This window comes from Ahaetulla prasina, chromosome 9 (genome assembly GCF_028640845.1).
Source record: "Ahaetulla prasina isolate Xishuangbanna chromosome 9, ASM2864084v1, whole genome shotgun sequence".
Lineage (NCBI taxonomy): Eukaryota > Metazoa > Chordata > Lepidosauria > Squamata > Colubridae > Ahaetulla > Ahaetulla prasina.
The window spans coordinates 1477558-1505554 of NC_080547.1; the positions used below are offsets into that span (position 1 = coordinate 1477558).

General features: G+C 42.9%; 3 protein-coding genes across 6 annotated transcripts in view; 1 reads left to right on the forward strand and 2 right to left on the reverse strand.

Moving 5' to 3' along the window:
- The window catches only part of ANTXR1 (ANTXR cell adhesion molecule 1), a 150330-nt gene extending 148116 nt beyond the window's left edge, over window positions 1-2214 (reverse strand). For all 4 annotated transcript variants that reach the window (XR_009156528.1, XM_058194967.1, XM_058194969.1 and 1 more), the window contains exon 1: window positions 1786-2214. Coding sequence is in view for 3 of the 4 variants with exons in the window: in XM_058194967.1 (XP_058050950.1) it covers window positions 1786-1937 (152 nt within the window). In the remaining variant the exon portion in view is untranslated. The remainder of the gene's footprint in view (window positions 1-1785) is intronic.
- Window positions 2215-9886: 7672 nt separating this feature from the next.
- On the reverse strand, window positions 9887-22001 carry GKN1 (gastrokine 1). The gene is made up of 7 exons (XM_058194637.1): window positions 21991-22001; window positions 21095-21191; window positions 15321-15368; window positions 14674-14811; window positions 13176-13286; window positions 12419-12560; window positions 9887-10069 (listed from the first exon to the last, which is right to left on the reverse strand). Exons 1-7 carry the CDS (start codon window positions 21999-22001, stop codon window positions 9972-9974), a joined length of 645 nt encoding a protein of 214 aa, XP_058050620.1. The 3' UTR covers window positions 9887-9971.
- On the forward strand, window positions 22000-27253 carry GKN2 (gastrokine 2). Its single transcript, XM_058194638.1, has 5 exons — window positions 22000-22038; window positions 23258-23389; window positions 24449-24559; window positions 26101-26254; window positions 26985-27253. Exons 1-5 carry the CDS (start codon window positions 22000-22002, stop codon window positions 27065-27067), a joined length of 519 nt encoding a protein of 172 aa, XP_058050621.1. The 3' UTR covers window positions 27068-27253.
- The last annotated feature ends 744 nt before the right edge of the window (window positions 27254-27997 follow it).

Sequence of the window (27997 nt, forward strand, 5' to 3'; positions counted from 1 at the left end):
CTCACCCAGTTGCCAAGGTTGGGGACCCCTGGACTATATGACCTGCAAGGTCCCCCCCAACTCTTTTAATCTGTTTACTGTTGACTGCCTGTCATACAGAGTACTGCAGGGGTGTCAAACTCACGTCATCACAGTGGGATCACATGACATATTGGGACTTTTTTCCTCTTCACTAAACTGGGTGTCAAAAAGTCAAGATGGCAGCTCCAAGGGAAGGTCACATCTGCCACCTTCATGGGTTTTTTTTGGGGGGGCGGGGTTGCCTCCCCTTGTGGATTCTCTGATCCGAAGAGCAGCCGTTAGGGGATAAGAGGCCCAGCCAAATTCCCTGGTTTCCTACTTTCCTTTTGTGGGGGGAGGAATAGCACAGAAATGGGATTTAAAAAGACACTTTCACAGACTCTCCAAGAGCTTCTCTTTCAGGGCTCCTGTGTGCAACAGGCAGGACTCTTTGCAAACTCCATGATAATTTTTGACATGAAATGGAAAAAAAAAACCACCAACAACATTCAACCCTTTGGAAGAAGGATAATTAAATCCGCCCACCAAATCATTTTTTTCACAGCCCTGGGGCTCCACTGAATGTGGCTCTTTGGAAACGCAGCCTCTACAAAATCTTTTGTTTGGTTTTGTTGTTACATGTCAGGCCCTGTTAATTTTGCCAAGGCTCTCTGGCTGCTGCTTCAGTCTTCAACACATCTGGCCAATATTTCAGATGGCAGCCCCAAAAATCTCTTATGCAAACACAAGGCATCGTGTCAGTTGCGGGGCAAATAACATGAGCAAGCATTTTATTTCTTCCCTGGATGCAATTCCTGGCGCTGCAGAAAGCAGCAAAAATAGGGAGGAGAAAGAAAGAAAGAAAGAAAGAAAGAAAGAAAGAAAGAAAGAAAGAAAGAAAGAAAGAAAGAAAGAAAGAAAGGGGAATGCACATTTGATTAATGGGGAACAAAGGAGCAGCGACTCAGACTTAAGGGGGGAAATAGGCTAAAGATAAATTTTAAAAGACACATCACAACAGTGTATTCTCTGCAATGGAGCAACTTCGAATTGACTCCGGAGTTCAGGAGATTTTAAAAAGTTGCTCCACGGGAATTCGTACAACCCATCAAGGGAAGGCAGCTGAGGGATTTACTAAGGCTTTGGAAACTGGCGTTTGTACGTCAACCGAAGAGGGCAAAGCTGACAGCAGCTCTTTGGCTAAACTTTTCCCAAACAAAGCAACGTTGCAAAAAAGAAAAAGAAAGAAAGAGGGAGGGAGGGAGGAAAGAAGGAAGGAAGGAAAGAAGGAAGGAAGGAAGGAAGGAAAGGAGGGAGGAAGGAAAGAGAGAAAGAAAGAAGGAAGGAAGGCAAGAAAGAAAAAGAAAGAAAGAAAGAAAAAGAGAAGGAAGGAAAGAAAGAGAAAGAGAAGGAAAGAAAAAAGAAAGAAAGAAGGAAGGAAGGAAGGAAGGAAATAAGGAGAGAGAGAGAGAAAGAAGGAGGGAAGGAAGGAAGGAAAGAGAAAGAAAGAAAGAAAGAAAGAAAGAAAGAAGGAAGGAAGGAAGGAAGGAAGGAAAGAGAAAGAAAGAAAGAAAGAAAGAAAGAAAGAAAAAAAGAAAGAAAGAAGGAAGGAAGGAAGGAAGAAGGAAGGAAGGAAGGAAAAAAGGAAAGAAGCGAAGGAGCCAAATCTTTTCCTTCCACCCTCTCTGGAGGAAAGAGGAACGCGGCACCCGGCACACAAAGGGGGCAAAGCGGCTGCAGAGGCGGAGTGTTTTTGGGGGGTCCTGCCGCGAGCCGCCCACTTACTTGTCCAGGACGAAGTAGAGGTCGAAGCCCCCGTAGCAGGCGGCGCCGCCGTCCTCTCTCTGCCCGCCTCGCCCCTCGCAGGTGAGCACCAGGGCGGCCAGGAAGAGCCACCGCGAGCCCCGCAGCAGAAGCTTCTGCCCCGCCAGAGCCATGGCCGAGGCGGAGAAGGAAGGTCGGTCGGTCCCGGCACTCTCGTCTCGCCAGGCTCCCTTAGCGGAGGGCCATGCAGCGCCTGCCCGGGAAAGTCCTGGGGAAGGAGCTTTTCCCACTCGCCCTTCTGCCTCCGGGGGCTCTCCTTTGGCCCTTTCGCTCCGAGCGCAGCGCAGCCAAGCCCGCCACGGTCTCTGCAAGGCGATTGGCAACTGCCGGACGTTCTCGCTCTTTTTTCCCCCCTTGGCTTTGCTTTGCCCCAGATTTGAGGAACGTGGAAGCCTCACCTCCCCCCCCCCTCTCCGCCCCCTTCCCCACCGAGGAGAGCTCCGCTGCTTTGCCTGCGAGCGGAGGTCCCAGGATGCCTCCTTGTGGCCGAGCGCAGGCTGCGCTCCCACGATGCGCTGGTCTCCTTCGCAGACTTCAGAGGATCGATAGAACTGCAGAAAAAACAATGGCTACTAACCTGCCTTCCATTAAGGACCTGTATACTGCACGAGTCAAAAAGAGGGCTGGGAAAATATCTACATCCTGGACATAAACTGTTTCAACTCCTACCCTCAAAACGATGCTATAGAGCACTGCACACCAGAACAACTAGACACAAGGACAGTTTTTTTTCCTGAACACCATCACTCTGCTAAACAAATCATTCCCTTAACACTGTCAAACTATTTACTAAGTCTGCACTACTATTAATCTTCTCATAGTTCCCATCACCCATCTCCTCCCACTTATGACTGTATGACTATAACTTTGTTGCTTGTATCCTTAGGATTTATATTGATATTGTTTCCTGATTGCTTATTTGTTCCCTATGACTATCATTAGAATAGAATAGAATAGAATTTTTATTGGCCAAGTGTGATTGGACACACAAGGAATTTGTCTTGCTGCATAAGCTCTCAGTGTACATAAAAGAAAAGATACGTTCATCAAGGTACAACATTTACAACACAATTGATGATCAATATATCAATATAAAATCATAAGGATTGCCAGCAACAAGTTATAGTCATACAGTCATAAGTGGAAAGAGATTGGTGATGGGAACTATGAAACGATTAATAGTAGTGCAGATTCAGTAAATAGTCTGACAGTGTTGAGGGAATTATTTGTTTAGCAGAGTGATGGCCTTCGGGGAAAAACTGTTCTTGTGTCTAGTTCTGATGTGCAGTGCTCTATAGCGTCGTTTTGAGAGTAGGAGTTGAAACAGTTTATGTCCAGGATGCAAGGGATCTGCAAATATTTTTACGGCCCTCTTCTTGATTCGTGCAGTATACAGGTCCTCAATGGAAGGCAGGTTGGTAGCAATTAGTTTTTTAGTTTCAATAACAATATCACAAGAGCTACAAACAGATTCAAACTCAATGTCAACCGTTCCAGTTTAGATTGCAGAAAACACGATTTCTGTAACAGAATTGTATATACTTGGAATGCATTACCTGACTCTGTGGTTTCTTCTCATAACCCCAAAGGTTTCACTCAAAAACTGTCCACGGTTGACCTCACCACTTTCCTAAGAGGACTCTAAAGGGGCGTGCATAAGAGCACAAACGTGCCTACCGTTCCTGTCCTACTGTTTCTTTCCCTATGTATATACACGTTTTTAGTACCTCATTTCTCCTCATATATACGTTCATATATTTATAACCTTTTATGTAACGCTTGTATATATTGTTATGACAAATAAATAAATAAATAAAAATAAATAAAAATAAATTATTTTTTCTGCAGTTCTAATTATCCTCTGAAGTCTGCGTTTTTCTTGTTGGGTTGCAGAACCGAACCAGACAGTTATAGAGGTGCAAATTAAGTGTTGTACCTTATGATTCTTGATGAATGTATCTTTTCTTTTATGTACACTGAGAGCAGATGCACTAAAGACCAATTCCTTGTGTGTCCAATCACACTTGGCCAATAAAAGATTCTATTCTATTCTATTCTATTCTATTCTATTCTATTCTATTCTATTCTATTCTATTCTATTCTATGTAGTCATTTCTTCTTGGAAATCCAAACAAATGAATTTGGCAATGGCTTAAGCAGCATCTGGGTTAAATTAAATTAAGTTGGGGGGGAAAATCAATGGTGTATACTGTTGCCCACCCAAGCAAGGAGAAGTTATGGACGATGCTTCCAAGAGCAAATTGCAGATCTTCCGAAGAGGCATGAAGTCATCGGGATGGAAGACTTTAATTACCCCAACATCTGTCGGGGAAACAGCTCTGCCAAGCCTGGTTCTTCCAGGAAATTCCTGACTTGCCCTGCTGATAACTTTCTCCTTTGGAGAATGGAGGCATAAGAGGGTCAGCTTTCCTTGGCTGAATATTAACCAGCAGGAAAGACTTAGCTGAAGGAGTGGAAAGAGCAAGAACATGGAGAGAACATGGTCACGGGGCGGGTGGGGGCGGGTGGAATTCTTGATTTTGAGGGAAACCAAACCTGGGCGTGAACAGCGCAGAATTTGGACTTCAGAAAAGCAGATTTTTAACACAGAGGTTAATTGTAAGTAGGACCCTATGGCTGAAAAGGGTGAAAGATGCTCTAGATGAGAAGAGGCAGACAACCAAAAGAGAACACCAGTACAGAAGAGGGTTTCAGGCAGGTTCTGACCAGTTCTGGAGAACCGGTGGCAGATATTTTGAGTAGTTCGGAGAACCGGTAGTAAAAATTCTGACTGGTCCTGCCCCCATCTATTCTCTGCCTCCCGAGTCCCTGCTGATCAGGAGGAAATTGGGATTTTGCAGTAACCTTCCCCTGGAGTGGGGACGGAATGGGGATTTTGCAGTATCCTTCCCCTGCCACACCCACCAAGCCACACCCACAGAACCGGTAGTAAAAAAAATTGAAACCCACCACTGCACCAGTAGTATCTAGAAACTCTAGGAACCGTACCAGAACTCAGATTGGCTGAGTCTTGCGAGAAACAATTCAAAATGGTTAACTCAGAATATGAGTGGAATGTATTATTATTTTTACATATTCATTATTGTCTTCATTTAACGACCCCATAATCCATTGCAGGGTGGAGTCTGGGCAACTGAATGGAGCTAGCAGTGTGTTTTAATGGCCGGATGCCCTTCCTGTCGCCAATGCAGAGTTTTGTTCAGGAGATATATTCTCAGGGTGCCCAGAGAGAGAAATATCTGTCTCTACCTAGGATCGAACTCACAGCCTCCTGATTGTGAGGTGAGAGCTCCACCTTTAGGTCACCACACCACTACTAAATTTATTCTTGCATATTGTAAGAAGAAAAATCCGGTCCAGTTCCAAACTGGGAGAAAGGCACTGGAAAGAAAATGGAGGCCGATTGGAAAGAAGGACTCTGTTTATTGATGAACAGGAACAATTCTGGGACAGCTGACAAATGAGCTTGATGAGTGCATGGAGTTTTATGGGTTTCTGTGGCTTTGAAGTTTGAACTGTCCTGGGGATTGTGCAATGAGGGGCCTTTTTGTGTCTCTTGCTATTTCAGTGGCAGTGGGTTAATCCTATTATGTCCTAAAAGTCATACCCTGTACTTCTTTTTTTAAAAATATTTTTTATTAAACAAACATTAAAAACATTGGACTTGGTGTCCTGTCTTTCTTTCTTTATTTATTTATTTATTTATTTATTTATTTATTTATTTATTTATTTATTTATTTATTATATTTCTATACCGCCCTTCTCCGAAGACTCAGGGCGGTTTACAGCCAGAATAAAATAATTACACAAAAGTTAAAAAACAGAATAAATCTTTAAAAATCTAATTCAATTGGCCGAAATTTAAAAATAGTGAAATAAAATTGTAAAAAACAAGCCCCAATAAACCCCCCATTAAAATTACCATTAGGCCAGCCCTGCTCGATGAAACAAAAAAGTCTTGACCTCGCGCTTAAAGGTCCGGAGGTCAGGGAGTATGCGTAGCCCCAAAGGTAGTTCATTCCACAGGGCAGGTGCCCCCACAGAGAATGCTCTTCCCCTGGGAGTCGCCAGCCGGCATTGCTTAGCTGACGGCACCCTAAAGAGGCCCTCCCTGTGAGAGCGCACAGGTCAATGGGAGGTTGTTTGTGGCAGTAGGCGGTCCCGTAAGTAACCCGGTCCCAAGCCATGGAGCGCTTTAAAGCTGATAACCAACATCTTGAATTGCACCCGGAAGACCACCGGCAACCAGTGCAGGCTGCGTAGGATAGGTGTTATATGGGAGCTACGAGATGCTCCCTCTATCTCCCGCGCAGCCGCATTCTGTACCAGTTGGAGCCTCCTGGTGCTCTTCAAGGGGAGCCCCATGTAGAGAGCATTGCAGTAACCCAGGCGGGAGATAACGAGGGCATGAGTGACCGTGCATAAAGAATCCCGGTCCAGGAAGGGATGCAACTGGCAAATTAGGTGTACCTGATAAAAAGCTCCCCTGGCGACGGCCATCAAGTGCTCTTCTAGCGACAGCCGTACATCCAGGAGAACGCCTAAGTTGCGAACCAACTCCCTGGGGGCCGACGACTCGCCCCCCCCCCCCAGAGTCAGCAATGGGACCAGCTGACTGTGCCGGGACGCTGGTATCCACAGCCACTCAGCCACTCATTTAATCCCATCAGCTGGAGTGACTAGATTGGCCCAGACTCTCTTAAGAGGCACAAAATCTCCATCTCAGGCATCTGCTGGAAGCTATTTTACTATGCAGGAAACTGGAGTTGCTTTCTGCCTTTAAGAGCACGCGTCTCCTTTTCTCCTTTTGGGGAAATACAATAGTCTGCCTCTTTTAATATTTCCCCAAATATTTCATTCTCTGGGTGTGTGCGGGTGCAATGATTACTTCTTACAATCTATTTGCTATAAGAGAAAGTCAGGCATCATTTCTTTGTATTCCTTTTTCTTGCATGTCGCACTTCACTTTTTTTTTCTCATTCTTTACCTTTTTATTTCCTTTACCTTTTTATTTCAGTTGTTCGTTTTTAATCTCTTTACTTTAAAACGTAATAAACTTATTTCAAAAAAAGAGAAATAGAGAGAAGTGCCCCAAACTACAAAGACATAGCCTTCTGGTATCTTAGAAGCAAAGGAATCATAGAATTGTAGAATTACAGAGCTGGGAGGGACCCTGGAGGTCATCTAGTCCAACCCATTTTACTGATCTCAGGGGGATGGCGGTTCACAGGAGCTGCTAGCTTATGGTATTACAGTGTATCTCAACCTTGGGAACTGGAAGATGTGTGGATTATTAATTCCTAGAATTCCACAGCAGGAACTCTGAGAGTTGAGATCCATACATCTTCAAGTTGCCACCAATGGGAAACACTGTGTGATCACGTTATTATTTTATTTTATTAACTTATTGTTTTGATTATTTTCTGCTATTAGTTTTATTTTTATATATGGTGTTTAATAGTCCTGTAAGTTGCCCTTGAGTTGACATGTGTGAATATAAATATACATTTTCCAAATAAAATAAAATAAATAAAATAATTGTACTTGTCCGCTGGAAGACTCTTCCCTTTAAAATGCAATCAATCGCCATTTTATTCTCATTCCATAAATTGCTCACTAGGGAATATATAGAACAGCAAGTTCAGTTATTTATTCATTTATTCTTATTCAGAAATTTTATTTTTGCAATTGGTTTTTTTTTTTTAGGCATTTTGTTACAGGAGCAGGACAAGAAACAATGGATGGAAATTAACCAAGGAGAGAAGCAACCTAGAACTAAGGAGAATTTTCCTAACGGGGAGAGCAATTAACCAATGGAACTGCTTGCCTTCAGAAGTTGTGGGTGCTCCATCATTGGAGGCTTTCAAAACGAGATTGGACAATCATTTGTCTGAGATGGTTCCATATAGCAGCAATCACTAACTGGTGGTCCGTGACAAAATTTTGGTGGTCTGCCGAAAAATTATTTGCATTTTTTTGTATTGCACTAAATCAAGGGTCCTCAAACTATGGTCCCTGGGCTGGATACGTGCAATGAACGTTTGTGTTGCTGCAGAAAGGCTCCTCCTTCGTGGGTCTTTTTGTGTGGGTTGGAGTGGGGCAGAAATTCCAACTTGGGGTCTGCTTCAGTCTCCTGGTGTGTTGTGATTCGTCCTCCCTCCTCTCCTCAGCCGGGCCCCTCCCGTCTCCAACCGGGCCTTTTATCAGACTCCGAGTCTGATAATGAAGATGAACGGCCTGTCATGACTCCAGCCCCCGGCCCTGGCCCCATGCCCGGAGAGGATTCAAGGAGTGAAAGGAGAAGCCCAATAAACCTCACTCATACAGCTTGTGTTCCTTTGGCTCAGCCTTCAGAGCAGGAAGCCAGCCAGGTGCTGGAATTACTCGGCCCTACTTCCTCTGACCCCTCCCTTCCCCAGATGCTGACAGCAGATCCAGCTGAAGACAATTCAGAGTAGGTGGACCTTCGCTTCCGGAGATCTGAGAGGTGACGCCAGCAGAAGGAAGGGTGGGGCAGGCCTGGATAAATGCTGAGTCATGGAGCCACACCCCACAGCCTACATAAAGGACCAGCTTTTAGCATTCCAATCTTGAGTCAAGCAAAGTCTTATCTAGTTTGCTGATATCGGACCCTTTCGCTGAAGTCACAACTTGGACTCCTGCCTGCCCTGATAAACCTCGAAGGAACTTGGCAAGCTGCAGAGGCTTCGTTGCCAAGTTTGTTACGGATTTCCTTGACTCGTTCGTCGGAGTGGGGGGTGGGACACGACATGGTGTGGGGCTTTGGATGAAGGATGGAGGGAAGTGCCGCTGGTGGTGAAGAGCCGGAGGGCCTCGTTCTAATGGGACTGCCTCATGGCCTGGAACTGGCTGACCATTTCAGCCCACTGAGCCTCCAGGCGCCGGTACTTGCACTCCTGGAGGTCTTCCTTCAGCTTGGAAAGCCTATGCTCCTAGTCCTCAGTGAGGTGCTTCTGCTGAGCCTCCTTCTTGGCCAGATCCAATTTGAACTGAGCTGTTTTGCCAACTCTTTCTCGTGGTGGCTGCTTAGCTCCCAGAACTGCTTCCTGTTGGGGCCCTAAAGAGCTTGGCCCCTCAACGTGAGTGATATTGAGTTGGCCACGCCCACTCAGTCACATAACCCCCCACCCACCCCCCACCCACCCAGTCATTAGGCAGATCATATTAGGGGTCCACGGGATTTAAAATTATGAATTTAGTGGTCCCTGAGGTCTGAAAGGTTGGTGACCCCCTGTCATATAGGGTCTCCTGGCCCAGGCAGGGAGTTGGACTAGAACAGGGGTCTCCAATCTTGGCAACTTTAAGACTTGTGGACTTCAACTCCCAGAGTTCCTCAGCCAGCTTTGCTGGGTGAGGACCTCTGGGAGTTGAAGTCCACAAGTCTTAAAGTTGCCAAGATTGGAGACCCCTGTACTAGAAGAAACCTCCAAGGTTCCTTCCAACTCAGTTCTTCTACGTTCTGTATTCTATCCCAGGATCATGTGATTGCTATTTGGGACCTTCACAGCCATCTTCTGATAAGCGAAGTCAACGTGGGAAGCTGGGTTTGCTGAACAACCCCCTGATTCACTTAATGACGAGAGCAAAAAAAAAAAGACAATTTGGACACCATCACATACTCATCTCACAACCACATTGTCAGCGACAGCAATATCAGTTCCAGCTGTGAATCTAAACCGAGGATTTGTAAATTTCCAGTGGTCGAGCTTGACACAGGAGAGGCTTTAATTTTTAAGGTAGACGATACTTAGGAAGTGAGGCATGACACTTAAAGCAGTGAATGGCTCTTTTTCCAGCAAGTTGTGTCCAATAAGGTGTGTGGCACGGCCGAGGAAGAAAGGCACATACCCTGCCCTTGCCATGCCCCTCCCTGCAGCCTCTCCATCAAGCTACCACCTGATCTATCTCAAAAGTTAGAAAGTTGGAGAGCATCAAACGAGGGTGACAAATGGGGGAGACAAACCAAGACTTACACAGGCTTGAGAGTTCAATGGGTGTGTTTAATTGGCCACATTCTCACTTTTCTGCCCTCTGCGTAGAGAAGGAAACAATGCTGCTAATCACCCCTGCAACGTATCCCAGGCTGAGGTTAGCCGAGCCGAGAGTTACTCGTACATGGCTTCGTGGCAGTAAGAGAAGTGGAGGAGGAAAAGGATTTTCAGTCGGGTACAGGATGATTCTTCGGAGAAGAAAAAGCTTGGCTCTGGAAAGAAAGAAAGAAAGACATGGGGACAAATCGAATGACCCATTGGGATCCCCATATCAAAACAACTTACCTTATGTGTGGCCAGAATCTGAAAATAACATTTAACCCAGCATAGGTACTTAAGCAAAATGGTTTGGTTGAGATTGGCATATGTGGGACTGATTGGGGTAGATTCAGTGGTGGGTTGCCCCTGGTTCGGACCGGTTCTACAGAATCGGTAGTATAACTGGCAGGAGGCTCCGCCCACTGACCCGAACGTCATCAGAAGCTTTTGCGCATGCCCAGAAGAGCACACGCACAGGTAAGCGGAGCGAATCGGTAGTAAAGGCAAGTAGAACCCACCCCTGGGTAGATTGTAGGGGTTGATACCGAAATACAATTTTATCATATTTTATTTATCTATATCTTAAATTATTGTGTTTTATTCCAATTTCATTTTAAATAATCGTATTTGATCCGATTCCGTTTTAAATTGCTTTTATCAAATTGCAGTAATAATTTGTTTCTGGGACTCTGCACTTTGATATGACCCAAGGGCAAACAAACAAACAAACAGGACAAATTGGACAGGTTCACACCGGGGGTGGGTTCTACTTACTTTTACTACCGGTTTGCAATGGGGCCGGGTGCCTGCATGCGCAGAAGCTTCCTGATGACATCTGGGTCAGTGGGCGGAGCCTCCCACCGGTTTTACTACCAGTTCTTGCGAACCGGTCCAAACCGGGGGCAACCCACCACTGGTTCACACACCCCACAGGACTAGCTAAAGGGGAGCCAGGTGGACGGGGGGTCAGCCCTGACGTAACCAGTCATCAAGCCCAGATATGCCTAATATGCCTTCCAGGTGCGCTTCAAGGTTTTGGTAACCATCTTCAAAGCGCTCCATGGCTTAGGGCCGGGCTACTTACGGGACCGTCTGCTGCCACCGACTGCCTCCCACCTACCCGTACGCTCTCACAGGGAGGGACTCCTTAGGGTGCCGTCCGCCAGGCAGTGCCGACTGGCGACACCCAGGGGAAGGGCCTTCTCTGTGGGGGCTCCCACCCTCTGGAATGAACTTCTCCCAGGACTCCGCCAACTTCCTGACCTTCGAACCTTCCGCCGCGAGCTGAAAACACATCTATTTATCTGTGCAGGACTGGACTAGAATTTTAATTTTAAATTTAATTTTAATGGGATTTTTATCATTTTAATTGTAATTTTAAATTTTGGCCTATTTAAATAAGTTTTTATCTTGTATTATATTTGTATTTTTATCGGGCTGTAAACCGCTCTGAGTCCTTCGGGAGATAGGGCGGTATAAAAATTTGATTAAATAAATAAATAAATAAATAAATAAATAATATAGTTTCCACAAATGATGCTTTGGGATCGTAGCTTTGGCTTTTTAAACAAAACCTGGGTGTGTGTTTCAGTGTGTTGTGTGAACTCAGTCCGGTCACGAGAATGACGCTGACATCCCTTCTACCAAAATAAATAAATAAATAAATAAATGGTGCCATTTGGAGCGTTCTGTAAATCATCCAAAGGCTACATACGAGGTTATTAAAATAAGTTTGATTACAATTGTTATTTTGGTTTGTCGCAGACCAAATATTCAGACTGGAAGTGGTATTTTTGTCTGCCTATCGAGTCCTTCCCAAGGTGCATTACGCTTCTGCCTCTGCTGTGGGGATGAACCAATTGAATCTATTCACAAAACAATACACAACACACAATACACAACAATACATGAGCACACAATAGATTTAAGCTTAATGTTAATCGCTCCAATCTTGATTACAGAAAATATGACTTCAGTAACAGAGTTGTTAATGCTTGGAACACACTACCTGACTCTGTGGTTTCTTCCCAAAATCCCCGAAGCTTCAACCAAAAACTGTCTACTATTGACCTCACCCCATTCCTAAGAGGTCTGTAAGGGGCGTGCATAAGAGCACCAGCCTACCATTCCTGTCCTATTGTTTCCTTCTATTACAAGGAACTCAGTTGTCTTCCTTTTTCATTTCCTTCCTCCCTCCCTTTTTTCTTTGCTGTAATTGATTTTTATGAGTTCTGTTTTAACTGGTCACTGACCAAAATATCTTTCCTTTCCTTTCCTTTCCTTTCCTTTCCTTTCCTTTCCTTTCCTTTCCTTTCCTTTCCTTTCCTTTCCTTTCCTTTCCCCCCTCCCTCCCTTCCCTCCCTCTTTCCTTTCCTTTCCCCACCCCACCCCTCCCTTCTCCTGCCCCTCTCCTCCCCCCTCCCCTTTCTCCTTTCCTTTCTCCCCCCAACTTAGTCTTTTGATTCATAAAATTCTGCAAACACTCCTTGGTTTATTCAAAGAAACTCAAAGCCAATACTTACTTTTAACTTCAGAAGCAAGATAGCTGGGGATCCCTCGGCAAAATGCTTGCACCTGCTTCCCATAGATGGACAGATCTGAAATTCTCTTATGGGAAACAGTGAAGGAGACCTCCTTTGGGGCAGGTCCACTTCTAGGATTCTTCTAAAAGAGGAGAAGAACAAGAGGGCTGTGTTTAAAGATGGATGCAATGAACGGCATGCAATAAGGTGGGAAGAGGGATTTCATGTCACTCTTTAGACTCTGGTTCAATATCCATCTGGGCCACAGGAAAAAAAACCTCTCTTTATCAATATACAGAATAACAGAGTTGAAGGTCTTCTAGTCCAGGGGTCTCCAACCTTGTCAACTTTAAGACTTGTGGACTTCAACTTCCAGAGTTCCTCAGCCAGCTTTGCTCTGGGAGTTGAAGTCCACAAGTCTTAAAGTCGACAAGGTTGGAGACCCCTGTTCTAATCAAGCAGGAGACCTTATACAATTTGAGACAAATGGTGGTCCTGTCTCTCCTTAAAAGCCACCAGTAATGGAGCACCCACAACGTTTGAAGGCAAGTGGTAGAATAGAACATTAAAGAAAGGATGCAGAAGGAGGGACAAAATGAAATGTGAACGACAAAAATTAAAATGTTTTAAACATTATTTTGAATGTTTAGATAGAATTGTTGAATTGTCCCGCAATGAGTTGTCCCAAGGCGAGTTGGCCATGGTACCCTTTTGCTGGGCCCAGGTGGACCTACCTCCCAGAGCTCCGTATCTTTACCTGTTTTTCCCGGATGGCTTTGGGAAGAGTAGTTATGTCTGGCATGATCTGTTTATTCATTCTGGTGATGAAGCAGGTTTTCTTGGAAAATATCCGGGTTGCCATGAAACCCTATCAAAGCAAAACAGAAGCCAAAAAATGGCAACTACGCCAAGAGAATCCGAAGTGGGAAAGTTTCCTGAGCCTTCCCATTAGATCATAAGATCTCAGTTGGCAATAGCAATAGCACAAGACTTATATATCGCTTCACAGTGCTTTCCAGCGCTCTCTAAGTGGTTTACAGAGTCAGCCTCTTGCCCGCAACAATCTGGGCCCTCATTTTACTGAGGTTGGAAGGATGGAAGGCTGAGTCAGCGTTCACTGTCAGCATTCACAATCAAACTCCTGACAGTGAGCAGAGTCAGCTGGCAATTGTGCTTTCTAGCCACTGTGGTACCAGGAAAGAGAAGGAGAAAGGGAAGAAGGAAGGAAGGAAGGAAGGAAAGAAGGAAGGAAGGAAGGAAGGAAGGAAGGAAGGAAGGAGGGAGGGAGGGAGGGAGGGAGGGAGGGAGGGAAGGAAGGAGGGAGGGAGGGAGGGAGGGAAGGAAGGAAGGAGGGAGGGAGGGAGGGAGGGAAGGAAGGAAGGAGGGAAGGAAGGAAGGAAGGAAAATAGCAATACCACTTAGACTTCTATACCACTTCATAGTGCTTTCCAACTGCAGAGTCAGCCTCTTTCCCCCAGCAGTCTGGGCCCTCATTTTACCGAGCTTGGAAGGATGGAAGGCTGAGTCAGCATTGAGCCTGGTGAGATTCGAACTGCCAGATCACAGGCAGCTGGTAGGCAGCAGAATCAGTCTGCATTCCAACCACTGCGCCACCACGACTACATCAGGTCCACCCTTGTTTTTATTGGATGCGGGGAGACAATTAAGCTACAGGACTTCCAGAGGGCAGCAAATTGTGCCTGGCTTTGACAAGGTGCACCATTTATGGAAACAATGCTATTTCTTCAACCCCTAACTGAGAGTCCCTGGAAGAGGCCACTGGCGTGACTTGAAATAAATCAAGGGAGAGGCAATTTGGTGTAGTGTTTAAAGGCTAGAAACCAGGAAATGGTGAACCTTAGCCACCGAGCTATTGGGTGACTTTGGGCCAGTCCTTCTCCCAGTCTAAACCACTTCACAAGCTTATTTAGAAAACAGGAGGTAAGAGCAATAGTTGTATTCATTGCCTTGAATTCAAGAAATGTATAAAGGTAGGGAAGAAAAAAAAACAACTAAGGCATTCATTCCATCTTTAGAAGTAGGGGCCAAGCTGGAGCCCACCAGCTTTGAAGGGAAGTCATTGAAGAAAAGCTGTGCAGAGACTTATAGCACCTCCTGGAGAAGGAAGAAGGCAGAAGAAATTCATGTCAAGGTTGTCCCTTGGATGGAACGGAAGAGTGGAAAAGCCTAGGGCAGAGGTCTTCAAACTTGGCAGCTTTAAGACTTGTGGACTTATAAAAAAAAGTATGTCTTACAGTGCCATAATCCCAGATGGTGTTCCAAGAATTCCAGCCATTGTTGTGGTCTATGTTCACCACCTTCCTTTTGTGATCGATGTTGACAGATTGATGTGAAGTCCCTCCAACATTTCCCTCGTTGTTTACAATGATGTTCTTGGGTAGGAAAGATAAAAGACAATTGTTGAAAATCTATTCTAATACGCATGAAAAATAAAATATAAGGTGGGATGTGCTCCAATTGATAACAGAAAGAGATATGGCTACGAGTCCACTAAAAAAAAAAAAAATCCAGTCTTTGGAAGAATATTGCTTAGCGCTTCAAAACTCTGGTTTATCCTTTCTCCCATTTCCAATTGCGTGAACTAATTCCCAGATTTGTGGGAAAGCACATCTTTGAAAGTATTATTTTTACTTCTTTTCATCCTGTTTTTCTGCTTAGAAACCTTCAAAGGGAATTTGCGAAGTGTGGCAACAGTGGGGAAAATACAAGCACCAGCCACTTCAGCCAAAACTTTGAATATCTAATTGCAACAATTAAACGGACACGCCAGATAATTTTATCTTTTAACTTCATAAAAAGCAAAAACAAAAGTAAAAATTGAATTGCTGTTGTTAGAAAGAAAACACATTTGTTTGCAAGAATGTTATACAATGGTACTTACGGTTAAAACTGGGGCTAGGAAAACTCCTGCAAACACCACACTCAGAATCTGGAATGGAGATCAAAAACAGATTGGCAATTAGAGAAAAAAATGAGGTGGCGGGGAATGATAATTAGCTGATAGAGAATAGAATAGAATTTTTTTATTGGCCAAGTGTGATTGGAGACACAAGGAATTTGTCTTGGTGCATATGCTCCAAGAAAAGATAAGTTCATCAAGAATCATAAGGTACAACACTTATTGATAGTCATAAGAAATAGATTTGGATAGAGATGATAGCTAGCTAGCTAGCTAGCTATCTATCATTTAGAAATGGAAGCAGCAAATTTCAAATTTAAAAAAATCGTGTTGCCTAGTTCACTTTGCACCCTGATTTAACGGTCATGTAAAATTGTTGTGTCAAATCTCTCTATAAATACAAAGCTTCAAGTTCAGGAACATAGGTAGATATACCTGGTTTATTATTCAAGCAGCATTTTTAGAGATTCTTCTAGCATTTTAAAACACAAAAAAGATGAATGGCTATGTTTCCCTGCCATCAGATTCACCAGCTCACAATCTCATAGATCCCCCCTTGGCTCTCCCAAGACAACTCGCGTGTCATTTTCAGGAGAAGCATTCTGGGCCCACCTGAGATTTAGCATAAGAGCATCATGCGCAAAGGTGTGCAAGTGAAAATAAGCATGGAAGAGGCCAGGCTTTGGGGCTGATTATGGCCTCTAATCCATGATGTTCAACTCGTCCTGATTCCCACTTAGAACTTTCCCTCCTTCTGTGAAAAGATTAACCATTTCTCTTCATGAATTAAGGGTCCTCTGAAAAACCAGATTTCCCCCCTTATTTTTCTACCTATAAGTGGGATACAGTTTGGACTACAGATTATGTGAGATGGACTTTGCTATTACCCTAGAACAGGGGTCTGCAAACTTGGCTCTTTTAAGACTTGTGGACTTCAACTCCCAGAGTTCCTCAGCCAGCAAAGCTGGGAGTTGAAGTCCACAAGTCTTAAAAGAGCCAAGTTTGCAGACCCCTGCCCTAGAAGATTTCAAGATCAAGCAACAGCATACAGAATAACAGGTTATTAGCGGTCCTCTGATTCAACCCCCTGCTTGTCCAATCTCTTCCTCAAAACCTCCAGTGATGTAGCGCCCACAACTTCTCTTCCATTGACTAACCGTTCTCATAGGAAATTTCTCCTTCGTTCTAGCTTGGATCTCTCTTTGATAAGCTCCCACCTGTTACCTCTTATCCTGCCCTCAGGTACTTTGGAGAATAAGTTAACCCCCTCCTGTCTGTGGCAGCCACTCAAATATTGGAAGACTCCTTTTGCGTTACCCTAGTAAATGGTAAGGCACCAGAAAATGAAAACTTTCCATACTTACAACCGGCTTCATTTTGGCACTAGAAGAAATACAAGACTAGCAAAGCTGAACCCTTCTACTTTATATACCAGATTTGCCAAGATAGATATGGCGTATTATCTCATTGCAATCGGTGTGCCCCTTGGCCAGCACAGGCTACGATTGCCAAGGGTGACACCTTACAGATTAGCGAAACTAGATAAACGTATCTTCAGTAAACATGGGCAGGGTCTGTCATTTTAAAAATGTTCAATTAATTAAACCTAAATCTAATCCCAGAAAATAAACACATTTTTAAAAAAAAGTAGGAGTGGACATAAAAATGGATTTATTTCCCCATAGTGTTTGAAAATAGGACCAGCACCATAGGTAGAAGGAAGAAAGAGAAGAAAAAGATACGTATTTTATTATGTTTTATTTTACCTACTGGTCAAATTTAAAATAATAGGATACATTTACTGTATTATTTTTATATGGGTTATTCAGTATTGCCTTAAATCTAGAGCAGGGGTCTCCAAACTTGGAAACTTTAAGCAAAGTTTTACCACTTGTAAGTGGATCACAAGCTTCCTAACAAACAGGAAGCAGCAGGTGAAGCTAAGCAAGATCACATCAAATACCTGTACAATTAGCACAGGGGCCCCCCAAGGCTGTGTGCTCTCCCCACTTCTCTTCTCTCTGTATACCAATGACTGCATCTCCAATGATCCATCTGTTAAGCTACTGAAGTTTGCAGATGACACAACAGTGATTGGTCTCATTCGAGACAATGACGAATCCGCATATAGACGAGAGGTCGAACGACTAGCCTTGTGGTGCAACCAAAACAATCTGGAACTGAACACACTCAAAACCGTAGAAATGGTGGTAGACTTTAGGAAAAACCCTTCCATACTTCCACCTCTCACAATACTTGACAACACAGTATCAACAGTAGAAACCTTCAAATTTCTGGGTTCTATCATATCGCAAGATCTCAAATGGACAGCTAACATCAAAACATCATTAAAAAAGGACAACAAAGAATGTTCTTTCTGCGCCAACTCAGTAAGCTCAAACTGCCCAAGGAGCTGCTGATCCAATTCTACAGAGGAATTATTGAGTCTGTCATTTGCACCTCTATAACTGTCTGGTTCGGTTCTGCAACCCAACAAGAAAACTACAGACTTCAGAGGATAATTAGAACTGCAGAAAAATAATTGCTACCAACTTGCCTTCCATTGAGGACCTGTATACTGCACGAATCAAGAAGAGAGCCGTGAAAATATTTGCAGATCCCTCGCATCCTGGACATAAACTGTTTCAACTCCTACCCTCAAAACGACGCTATAGAGCACTGCACACCAGAACAACTAGACACAAGAACAGTTTTTTCCCAAAGGCCATCACTCTGCTAAACAAATAATTCCCTCAACACTGTCAGACTATTTACTGAATCTGCACTACTATTAATCGTTTCATAGTTCCCATCACCAATCTCTTTCCACTTATGACTGTATGACTATAACTTGTTGCTGGCAATCCTTATGATTTATATTGATATATTGATCATCAATTGTGTTGTAAATGTTGTACCTTGATGAACGTATCTTTTCTTTTATGTACACTGAGAGCATATGCACCAAGACAAATTCCTTGTGTGTCCAATCACACTTGGCCAATAAAAATTCTATTCTATTCTATTCAAAGCTGGCTGAAGAACTCTGGGAATTGAAGTCCATAAGTCTTAAAATTGCCAAGTTTGGAGACCCCTCCTCTAGAGTAAAAAGTTATTTTTTATATCTGTATCTGTACTGAAAACAAAATCGGAAGTCACTCTTTTTATATATTTGTTTTATGCATTTTTGTTACCTTTTAAACTTTTCCCTTTTTTCATCTCCCATTTGTGTTATTTCATATTTTTATCAGGCATTTTTTGAAACTCAATAAATGGTTTGAGACCAAAGAAGGGATCGAACTTAAAATAAGAAAGAATTGAGAATTCCCTTACTGGTTAGGGAATTCTGGGAGTTGAAATCCACACATCTTAAGAATCATTGTATTACATAATGGGATAGTTGCCATAACCTGGACTTATGGGGAGCTCCATCAATGCAGGTTTTCCCAGCAATACATACAATAAATTAAAAATAATACTGTCATTAATTGTGAATAATAACATCCCTGTTACGAAAATACATGATCTCAAATCATTAGGGTCACCCTCTAATTTACATGAGTGGAGAGCCGATAAGTATGTGAAAATCAGGGGTGGATTTTACTTACCTTTACTAGCGGTTCGTATTGTGCTGCACATGCGCAGAAGAGTTTTGATGATGTTTGGGTCAGTGGGCAGAGCCTCCCGCTGGTTTTACTACCGGTTCTATAGAACCGGTCCGAACCGGGGGCAACTCACCACTGGAGTAAATGTATTTTTCCAAAAATTGTTATATATATCTCCAAAAAATTGGCATCTGTAATTCTGTAACCATTTTTTTTCTTGTGGGCATTGCAGTGACACAGAATTTTGCCACTGTACGCGTGGTAGCAGGGTTTGAATCTTGGAGGAAAAAGCTTACATAAAAGTCGTCTGCCTCCCTGGCAATCTCTCTAGTAAGGGGAGAATATATATTGACCTACACACTCTGTATAACTCACAGTACAATAAAACATGTGAGATATCTTTGACTTCTCCTTTACCACATATACATACCCGTTCTTATTTTATTTTATTTTTATTTATTTATTTGTCAATCATATATAAGATAAGAGGTGAAAGTATAAACATTATTTGAGTACATGAAAAGAGTAAGTAAAAGGGGATATTAGGACAGGGATGGTAGGCCCGCAGGTGCTGTTATGCAGGCCCCTTACAGACCTCTTAGGAATGGGGTGAGGTCAACAGTAGACAGTTTAAGCTTAAAGTTTGGGGAGTTTTGGGATGAGACCACAGAGTCAGGTAGTGCATTCCAGGCATTGACCACTCTGTTGCTGAAGTCATACTTTCTGCAATTGAGTTTGGAGCGGTTCACTTTAAGTTTGTATCTCTTGTGTGCTCGTGTATTGTTGTGGTTGAAGCTGAAATAGTCATTGACAGGTAGGACATTGTAGCAGATGATTTTATGAGCTATGCTTAGGTCAGACTGAAGTCAGGGTAGTTCTAAATTGTCTAAGCCCAAAATCTGGAGTCTGGGGGCATAAGGTATTTTATTGTGAGCAGAGGAGTGGAGGATTTTATTGATGTTCTCTTATACCTATCCTGGAGAAGTGCTGAGGGGGGAATATTAAATCTGGCTTGGAAGAAAGTTATTCTTTGTTTTGTGAAGATCAGGTCATTTAGATATCTTGCTGATTCCCACACACCCTGTTTGATTCTGTCCCTACTGTGGAGAGGCAACCTATTGAGTTCTTCTTGGAATTCCATGTTCTTCCTTCTATCAATTACTACTTGCTTTGCATTGTCAAAGCCTAGGGACATTAAGAATACCAATGAGAGCCCTCACATCCTGGACATAAACTGTTTCAACTCCTACTCTCAAAACGACGCTACAGAGCACTGCACACCACAACAACTAGACACAAGAGCAGTTTCTTCCCGAACGCCATCACTCTGCTAAACAAATAATTCCCTCAACACTGTCAAACTATTTATTAAGTCTGCACTACTATTAATCTTCTCATCGTTCCCATCACCCATCTCCTTCCACTTATGACTGTAACTTTGTTGCTTGTATCCTTACACTTTATATTGATATTGATTGTTTCCTGATTGCTTGTTTGTACCCTATGACTATCATTAAGTGTTGTACCATTAAGTGTTAAATTTGTACCCTAGGACTATCATTAAGCGTTTTATGTGTTGTACCTTGATGAACGTATCTTTTCTTTTATGTATACCGAGAGCCTATGCACCAAGACAAATTCCTTGTGTGTCCAGTCACACTTGGCCAATAAAAAATTCTATTCTATTCTATTCTATTCTATTCTATTCTATTCTATTCTATTCTATTCTATTCTATTCTATTCTATTCTATTCTATTCTATTCTATTCTATTCAAGAGCCCAGCTTCTGATCTGTCACCTGTTTCCAGGGGGAGGGGAAGTTTTCAGTCAGCACTAGCAGGGACAGTCCCTCCGGCTTGCAAATTTTGGGAGTTAAAGTCCTCCAGGCTTAAAGTTGCCAAGGTTGGAGAGCCCTGCTTGGTCCTCTTTAGAGATACCCCAAAAGTCCTTTCTTTCCTCTCTTTTCTTACTTACCGTTGACCCCATTTTTAAATCAGACCTCTTTTCTGATATTAAATATTAAAAACCAAATTATCGGGGAGAGATTAATTGATGTTTGCAAAATGACAAATGTGAAATCGTGCACCCATGACTCAGAAATATCAGGGCTTGGGTATCCACTCAGCCCAAAATTCAGATAAAGCTATTTACCAGGGCGTGTCCCACAGATACGAGGCGCAAATACCCAGGGCAGGTTTCTGTCCAATGTTCCCCACACCTACAGTCCAGATATAAATGTTCGATGTTTCTGGAATTTTATTCTACTTGCGTCTCGGCCTCTGTCCCTTACCTGGAAGAAAAATGAACAGGCTTGTGAGTATATTTGACACATCCTTTTTAAGAAAAGCTGGGGAATTTTCAGGGACCAATGTGGCTTGTCTAGGTAAGGAGGACTGCTCTTAAGGAAACGAAAGACATCTTCGACATGTGATGGTTGGTTAGCTCGGGGAGAGCAGTGAAAGCACATTTCGGCAAAATATCTCCTGCAAGCCTTAGCACATGACCAGCTGAACTCAGCATTAGGAGGCATTTTGATGGGCAACATTTAGATAATGTTTAAATGGCCTTTGGAAGTTTCAACATTAATAACTTAGTAAATAGTAATTAGGTTCCTTGCAGTCTGCAGCCAGTTCCCATATAGAAAGCCACAGAATAGAATAGAATAGAATAGAATAGAATAGAATAGAATAGAATAGAATAGAATAGAATAGAATAGAATTTTATTGGCCAAGTGTGATTGGACACACAAGGAATTTGTCTTGGTGCATATGCTCTCAGTGTACATAAAAGAAAAGATACGTTCATCAAGGTACAACATTTACAACACAATTGATGGTCAATAGATCAATATAAATCATAAGGATTGCCAGCAACAAGTTATAGTCATACAGTCATAAGTGGAAAGAGATTGGTGATGGGAACTATGAGACGATTAATAGTAGTGCAGATTCAGTACATAATTTGACAGTGTTGATGGAATTATTTGTTTAGATTTAAATTTAAATTTAAATTTGTTTAACAAAAATTATTTGTTAGAATCAGGAGACATCAGCAACATGGACCAAAAAAAGAAGAATTGTGCCCCAGATGCGCTGGTAACGAACGTTGGAAAAGCATGGTCTCGCAAAATAACTGAGTTATTATGTGGAAGATTGCAAATCAGGCTAGCTTGAAGTTAAATTCTTCGGGCATTCCTACACGGGCATGGTCTTTGCCATTCAGATGGAGCTGTTCTCCTTCTGACCATTGATGGACTCTTGTTTCTTTCTTTTCCAGGCAGCAACATTAATTTTGCTGGGATTCTTCTGGAATGCAGCCTCTGCTTCCTTCCAGGTAATCATCACAAAAAATTCAAAGGTGGAATCAAGATAATTTTTTTTTCTGCTGTAAAGTCATGCAGATATTGAGTAGATAACCAGCTATGATGCTTTAAAACAGGGACGGGTATCAGACTAGATCTATTTCTTTAGAGCAGTATACCTAGACCAGAGGTCTTCAAACCTGACCTCTTTAAGACTTGTGGACTTCAACTCCCAGAATTCTCCAGCCAGCATAGCTGGATAAACTTGTGGACTTCATAGCTGGCTGGAGAATTCTGGGAGTTGAAGTCCACAAGTCTTAAAGCAGCCAAGTTTGAAAACCTCTGACCTAGACCAAGATCTGAAAATCGATGGCAAATCACTTATTTCAATGGCATTCGTCTCAGAATGCCAGGCTCAAAATACATGCATTTAGCTTGTAGATTTAATGTATTGATTTGGAAAGGGGTCATTTTTTTAAAAAATGGCCTCAACATTTCTCTTCATGTATGTCTGCAATACTTGAAGACATCCAGTCCCAAAGACTGGAAGTAAACATGAGCTAATAATAAATTTACTTTTTTTAAATAGTGCATTGCACGATATTTTTAATGCATATTGCCATTCCTTCTGGATTCTACATCTATCATAGCTGTTTTCATGCAGAGAAGCAGAGAAATGCCAGTAATAAATAAATCAAATGCATGGATGAATGGTTAATCTTTCTGTTCTGTGGAAGAGAATGCATTCTTCTTAGCAGCAGAAAAATCTGTAAAAGTTTCCAAAAAAAGTCCTGAAACTTGGGGAATAAATCTTTAGCTAAGCTAAATCACATAAGCTAAGTAGCTGTGTACTTCACCCATTAATACCTTGGTTTTATTTAGTATATGCTTGGTTGTTTGGTTTACGGTTTGAGATTTTGATCAATGGCCATCAGCCAATGCCATCTAAATCCAGAACGTCTCTAGGATTCTGCATTTCACTTCAGATGACAAGTAAATTCTCTCCTGTTCAGGTTTACAGCATCCCTAGCATGAATGGTGATTACATCCAGCAGACAGTCACCATAGACAATGAGAGGAAAATAGCCATCATCCACGTCCATGAGGGATCTTGCTCTTCTGATACAATTTTTGACTATAAGCATGTAAGTGTGAATCCAGTCCTTTGCACAATCACCTTGTCAGTGCAAGAATACTGAGGCCATACTGAGCTGGAGCTGCTCTTCTATGTAGTTCCACTTCTAACAAAAGACATCCATTCATTTTCACTCATCATCCTGCCACAAGCTCAGGCCCTCGAGAATTCACGAATCAAGATCAGATGAAGTGTTAATACCGCTTTATAAGACCTTGGTAAGGCCACACGTGGAATATAGCATCCAGTTTTGGTTGCCGCGGTGTAAAAAAGATGCTGAGGCTCTATAAAGAGTGCAGAGAAGAGCAACAAAGATGATTAGGGGGCTGGAGGCTAAAACATAGGAAGAACGGTTGCAGGAACTGGGTAGGTCTAGTTTGATGAAAAGAAGGACTAGGGGTGACAGGATAGCTGTGTTCCAGTATTTGAAGGGCTGCCACAAAGAAGAGGGAGTCAAGCTATTCCTCTAAAGCACCAAGAAGTTGTGAATGCTCCAACACTAGAAGTTTTTAAGAAGAGGTTGGACAACCATTTGTCTGAAGTGGTGCAGGATTTCCTGCCTTAGCAGTGGGGTTGGATTAGAAGACCTCCAAGGTCCCTTCCAACTCTGTTATTCTATTCTATTCTATTCTATTCTATTCTATTCTATTCTATTCTATTCTATTCTATTCTACTCTACTCTACTCTACTCTACTCTGTTCTGTTCTGTTCTGTTCTGTTCTACTCTACTCTACTCTACTCTACTCTACTCTACTCTACTCTACTCTACTCTACTCTACTCTACTCTACTCTACTCTACTCTATTCTATTCTATTCTACTCTACTCTACTCTATTCTATTCTAAAGTCTTGGAACTGCAAGTCCCAAAATTCCTGTTCGGAGCAGGCAACCAGAGGACAAGAATTCTGGGATATGCAGGCACAACCATGTGGAGGGACCCAAGCTGTAAAACTGACAGGCAGGATTTTAGCTGAGCGTCCCTCCATGTCCCTTTTGCACATTTTAAATTTTAACGTCCAATGATTATTAATGGAACTTACCTGCTATTCCTTTCCCTCTGACATAACAGGGATACATCGCCATGCGGATCTTCTCCCGAAGGGCTTGCTTCGTGATGAAAATGGAAAAAGGCTACATTCCAGAAATTGAAGTAATTGGGCGGTTGGCTTATGAGAAACAGGTAAATGCTGGGTTCCTTACTGGGAGGGATCGTGGAAAAGGGAAGGAAGAGAATATAGACAATCGAGACACGAAAAGGGAGTCAGTTGGCAGCCCAACTCAGCCCAATTTTCTCCGATTTGATTCTCTGACCAGTGTAATCACTACAGCAGAGGTCTTCAAACTTGGCAGCTTTAAGACGTGTGGACTTCAACTCCCAGAATTCTCCAGCCAGCTATGCTGGCTGGAGAATTCTGGGAGTTGAAGTCCACACGTCTTAAAGCTGCCAAGTTTGAAGACCTCTGCACTATAGTTTTGTTCCAATGACAGGGTCTATGATAATGGCAGATACCCAAATGCTACCGTTAAGTTGGAGAGCATTAGCCATGCAGTCCCGAGAGCCCAACCTCAATTTCAGGAGACCTGTCTCTCTGTTCTGCCCTGGGAATGTTCTTGGCTCTCTCGTTTTTTGGGTACACACAGAGACCTTCAGAACAGCGTTGCATGGCTTTTGCAGCGAGAGAAAACCTCAAGGGAGAGTAGGCAGAAACAGCCAAGAGGCAGAAGGAGAATCTGTGGAGCAGCTGCTCCCATAAGTGGCAACTCAGTCCAGCTGCAAGAAACACAGGAAGCGTCGTTTCCCATTATCGGAAGAGGCACAGCTCAATAAAGAAAATGTTGGAAATTCCTTTTACCTGTTGTGACCTAGGCCCAAGTAGTTATTACCAGACACCATCAGTCCTAAACAAATGTATTTTATTAGAACAGCTGAGAATTACTTCATTCTCAGCTTAGTCCAAATTAATTCCAAAACAAGTCCTTCAGAAAAAGTCTTTCGGCTTTATCACAAACCTTTATCTTCTTTGGTACCCTGCCAAAGGCTTTTCTTGGCAAAGCCCCATGAAGTTCAGAAACAAGGGACACTGACTAGAAACAAATATAGCAGTGTTGCTTTTCTACAAAGAGCCTAAGAGCCGTTGCTGCTCTTTTAAGCCTTCTAGGAGGGGCCAATCATCTCCTGGCCTTACTCCCAAGTCGTCCTTTTTGCTTCAGCTGCTCTTGCCTTCTGGCAGCTCTTTGCATGCATGCACTAGGAACAGGCTCCTCTTGTTCCTCTCCCTCTCTGCTGTCCGCCTCTGGAGGCTCCGGAGTCTGCACATCGCTCCCAGATGGTCCTGGCCCCATCTCTGCCTCTGACCCAGAGCCCTCATTCGGGCCTTCCCCAGAATCCAAGACTGGCCCATCGTCCTCCCCAGCCTCACTGTCTGACTCTGCTGCTAGCTCCACGTGCTGCTGGCGAACCACAACATTATCAGATTTTGGAAGTTTTTACTCCAAGACCTAAAGAGATCTAAAACACTTGAAGGCTTAATACATTTATATGGCAGAAGCCAACCTTCTCCAGCATGGTACTTCCTCATTGTGTTGAGGTCACAATATTGGAAAAACTACTGTCCCCAGAAGAGTCACATTTGGAAACCTAGTTCCTAATATTTACTGCAACAGCCTAATAATTTGTCAGCCGCCCTTTGAACCTTGTTTTCCATCAATGTCTTGTTTCAGATGATGCGTCAAATGCTGTCAGGAAGAAACCTATGGGTGAAATACGAAGGTGCAAATTCTTTCTTAGGAGAAATCAAAGAGTGGCTTATTTTTGGGAAACCCATCGAGCATCTCTGCAGGCACATACCTGTTTATAAAGTTGAAAGAGCTGGATGTGAGTATCCTAGGAGGGAGCCAACACGGCTTCCTTTTTAACTGAACAATTCCATGAACCTGAAGGTGTGGTAGAAAGGCAAATTAAGTTCCACTCAACTCTGCAACGTAAAGGCATCTGGCATCATATTTAGTGCACGTAAAATAAAACTGTGTGACCGCCAGGATCAATTTTAATAACCATGAGAGCACAATATTTAGTATTTTAAAGTCTCTCTAAGACTTTAACAGCGTGCTCATTGTTCTGGGAGCAAGGCCTTTTGAATTAAGTGGCGTTTATATTCATGTAAAATTGTCCTGTACTCATCTCGGCCTTATTCTTAAGGAAGCGTTCTGTTTTAGTCTGGAGAGAGATTGTCCAGATCAGCAAAATATGTCAGTGAACCTAGCAAACTATATAACCCTGGATGGTGGGGACACACCGGATGGTCCTGCAGAAAGTTAAAAGGATGTTTCCTAAAGAGCAGGGGAGTTTCCACCGCCCACCGTTGCTCAACTACAGCTCACATACCTGAGTCAAATATAAATGGATAGAAAGAGGCAACATGTCTCTCTCTCCCTCTCCCTCTCCTTCCTTCCCTCCCTCCCTCTCTCTCGCTCTCCCTCTCGCCCTCCCTTTCCCTTCCCCCTCCCTATCTTCCACTCTCTCTTCCCCCTCCCTCCCCCTCCCTCTCTCCCTCCCTCTCTCTCTTCTCTTCCCTACTGATTTCTCTTTCCTGTTTCCCATCTAGATGAAGTACATTCCAGTAATTGCGTCAAGGCTGGCATCTTAAATATTTTGGGTATTTCCATTTGTGAACATATCAACCTGTAGTAGCCTTGGAGTCTCTGAAGATGCCCGGCGACAGGTCCCAGCCAACAAACAAGATTCTTCCATCTCTGAAGATATTCCAAGTTGTTCAAGCATTTTAAGCCTTTTGTGCTTTCCTTAAATTTGGTCTTACAACCCAACCTGTGAACTTCTAATAAAGAGCAATTTCGGAGCATCCTGGGTTCCTTATTTTTTAAAAGTCCTTCCTTTGGATATGAAAGAAAAATAACATATTAAGAGATATATAATGTGCATCAACCCTTGGCTGGTTTGATCACAAAGTACTGACTAAACCTTAAGTAACAAAGTTCTCATAATGTGCTAAGCCACAAATGATGGTTTATAAACTTCAAACTCTAACAGATAGATTTACGTCACACCACACTAAACCACAAATAAGGAAAAAGTATTATTGATTAAAGGTAAAACATATGAAGAACGGTTGCTGGAACTGGGTATGTCTAGTTTGATGAAAAGAAGGACCAGGGGAGACAGGATAGCAGTCTTCCAATATCTCAGGGGCTGCCCCAAAGAAGAGGGAGTCAAGCTATTCTCCAAAGCACATGAGGGCAGGACAAGAAGCAATGGGTGGAAACTAATCAAGGAGAGAAGCAACTTAGAACTAAGGAGAAATTTCCTGACAGTTAGAACAATTAACCAGTGGAACAACTTGCCTCCAGAAGTTGTGAATGCTCCAACACCGGGAGTTTTTAAGAAGAGGTTGGAGAACCATTTGTCTGAAATGGTGTAGGGTTTCCTGCCTGGACAGGGGGCTGGACTAGAAGACCTCCAAGGTCCCTTCCAATTCTGCTCTTCTGTTGTTGTTATTATTATTGAGAGAAAAAGAAAATTATTAGCCTAGAATCCTGTTGATCCATACTGAAATTTGCTCGGGTATGGACTTTGATTTAAGATATTTTGTACCTAATTATT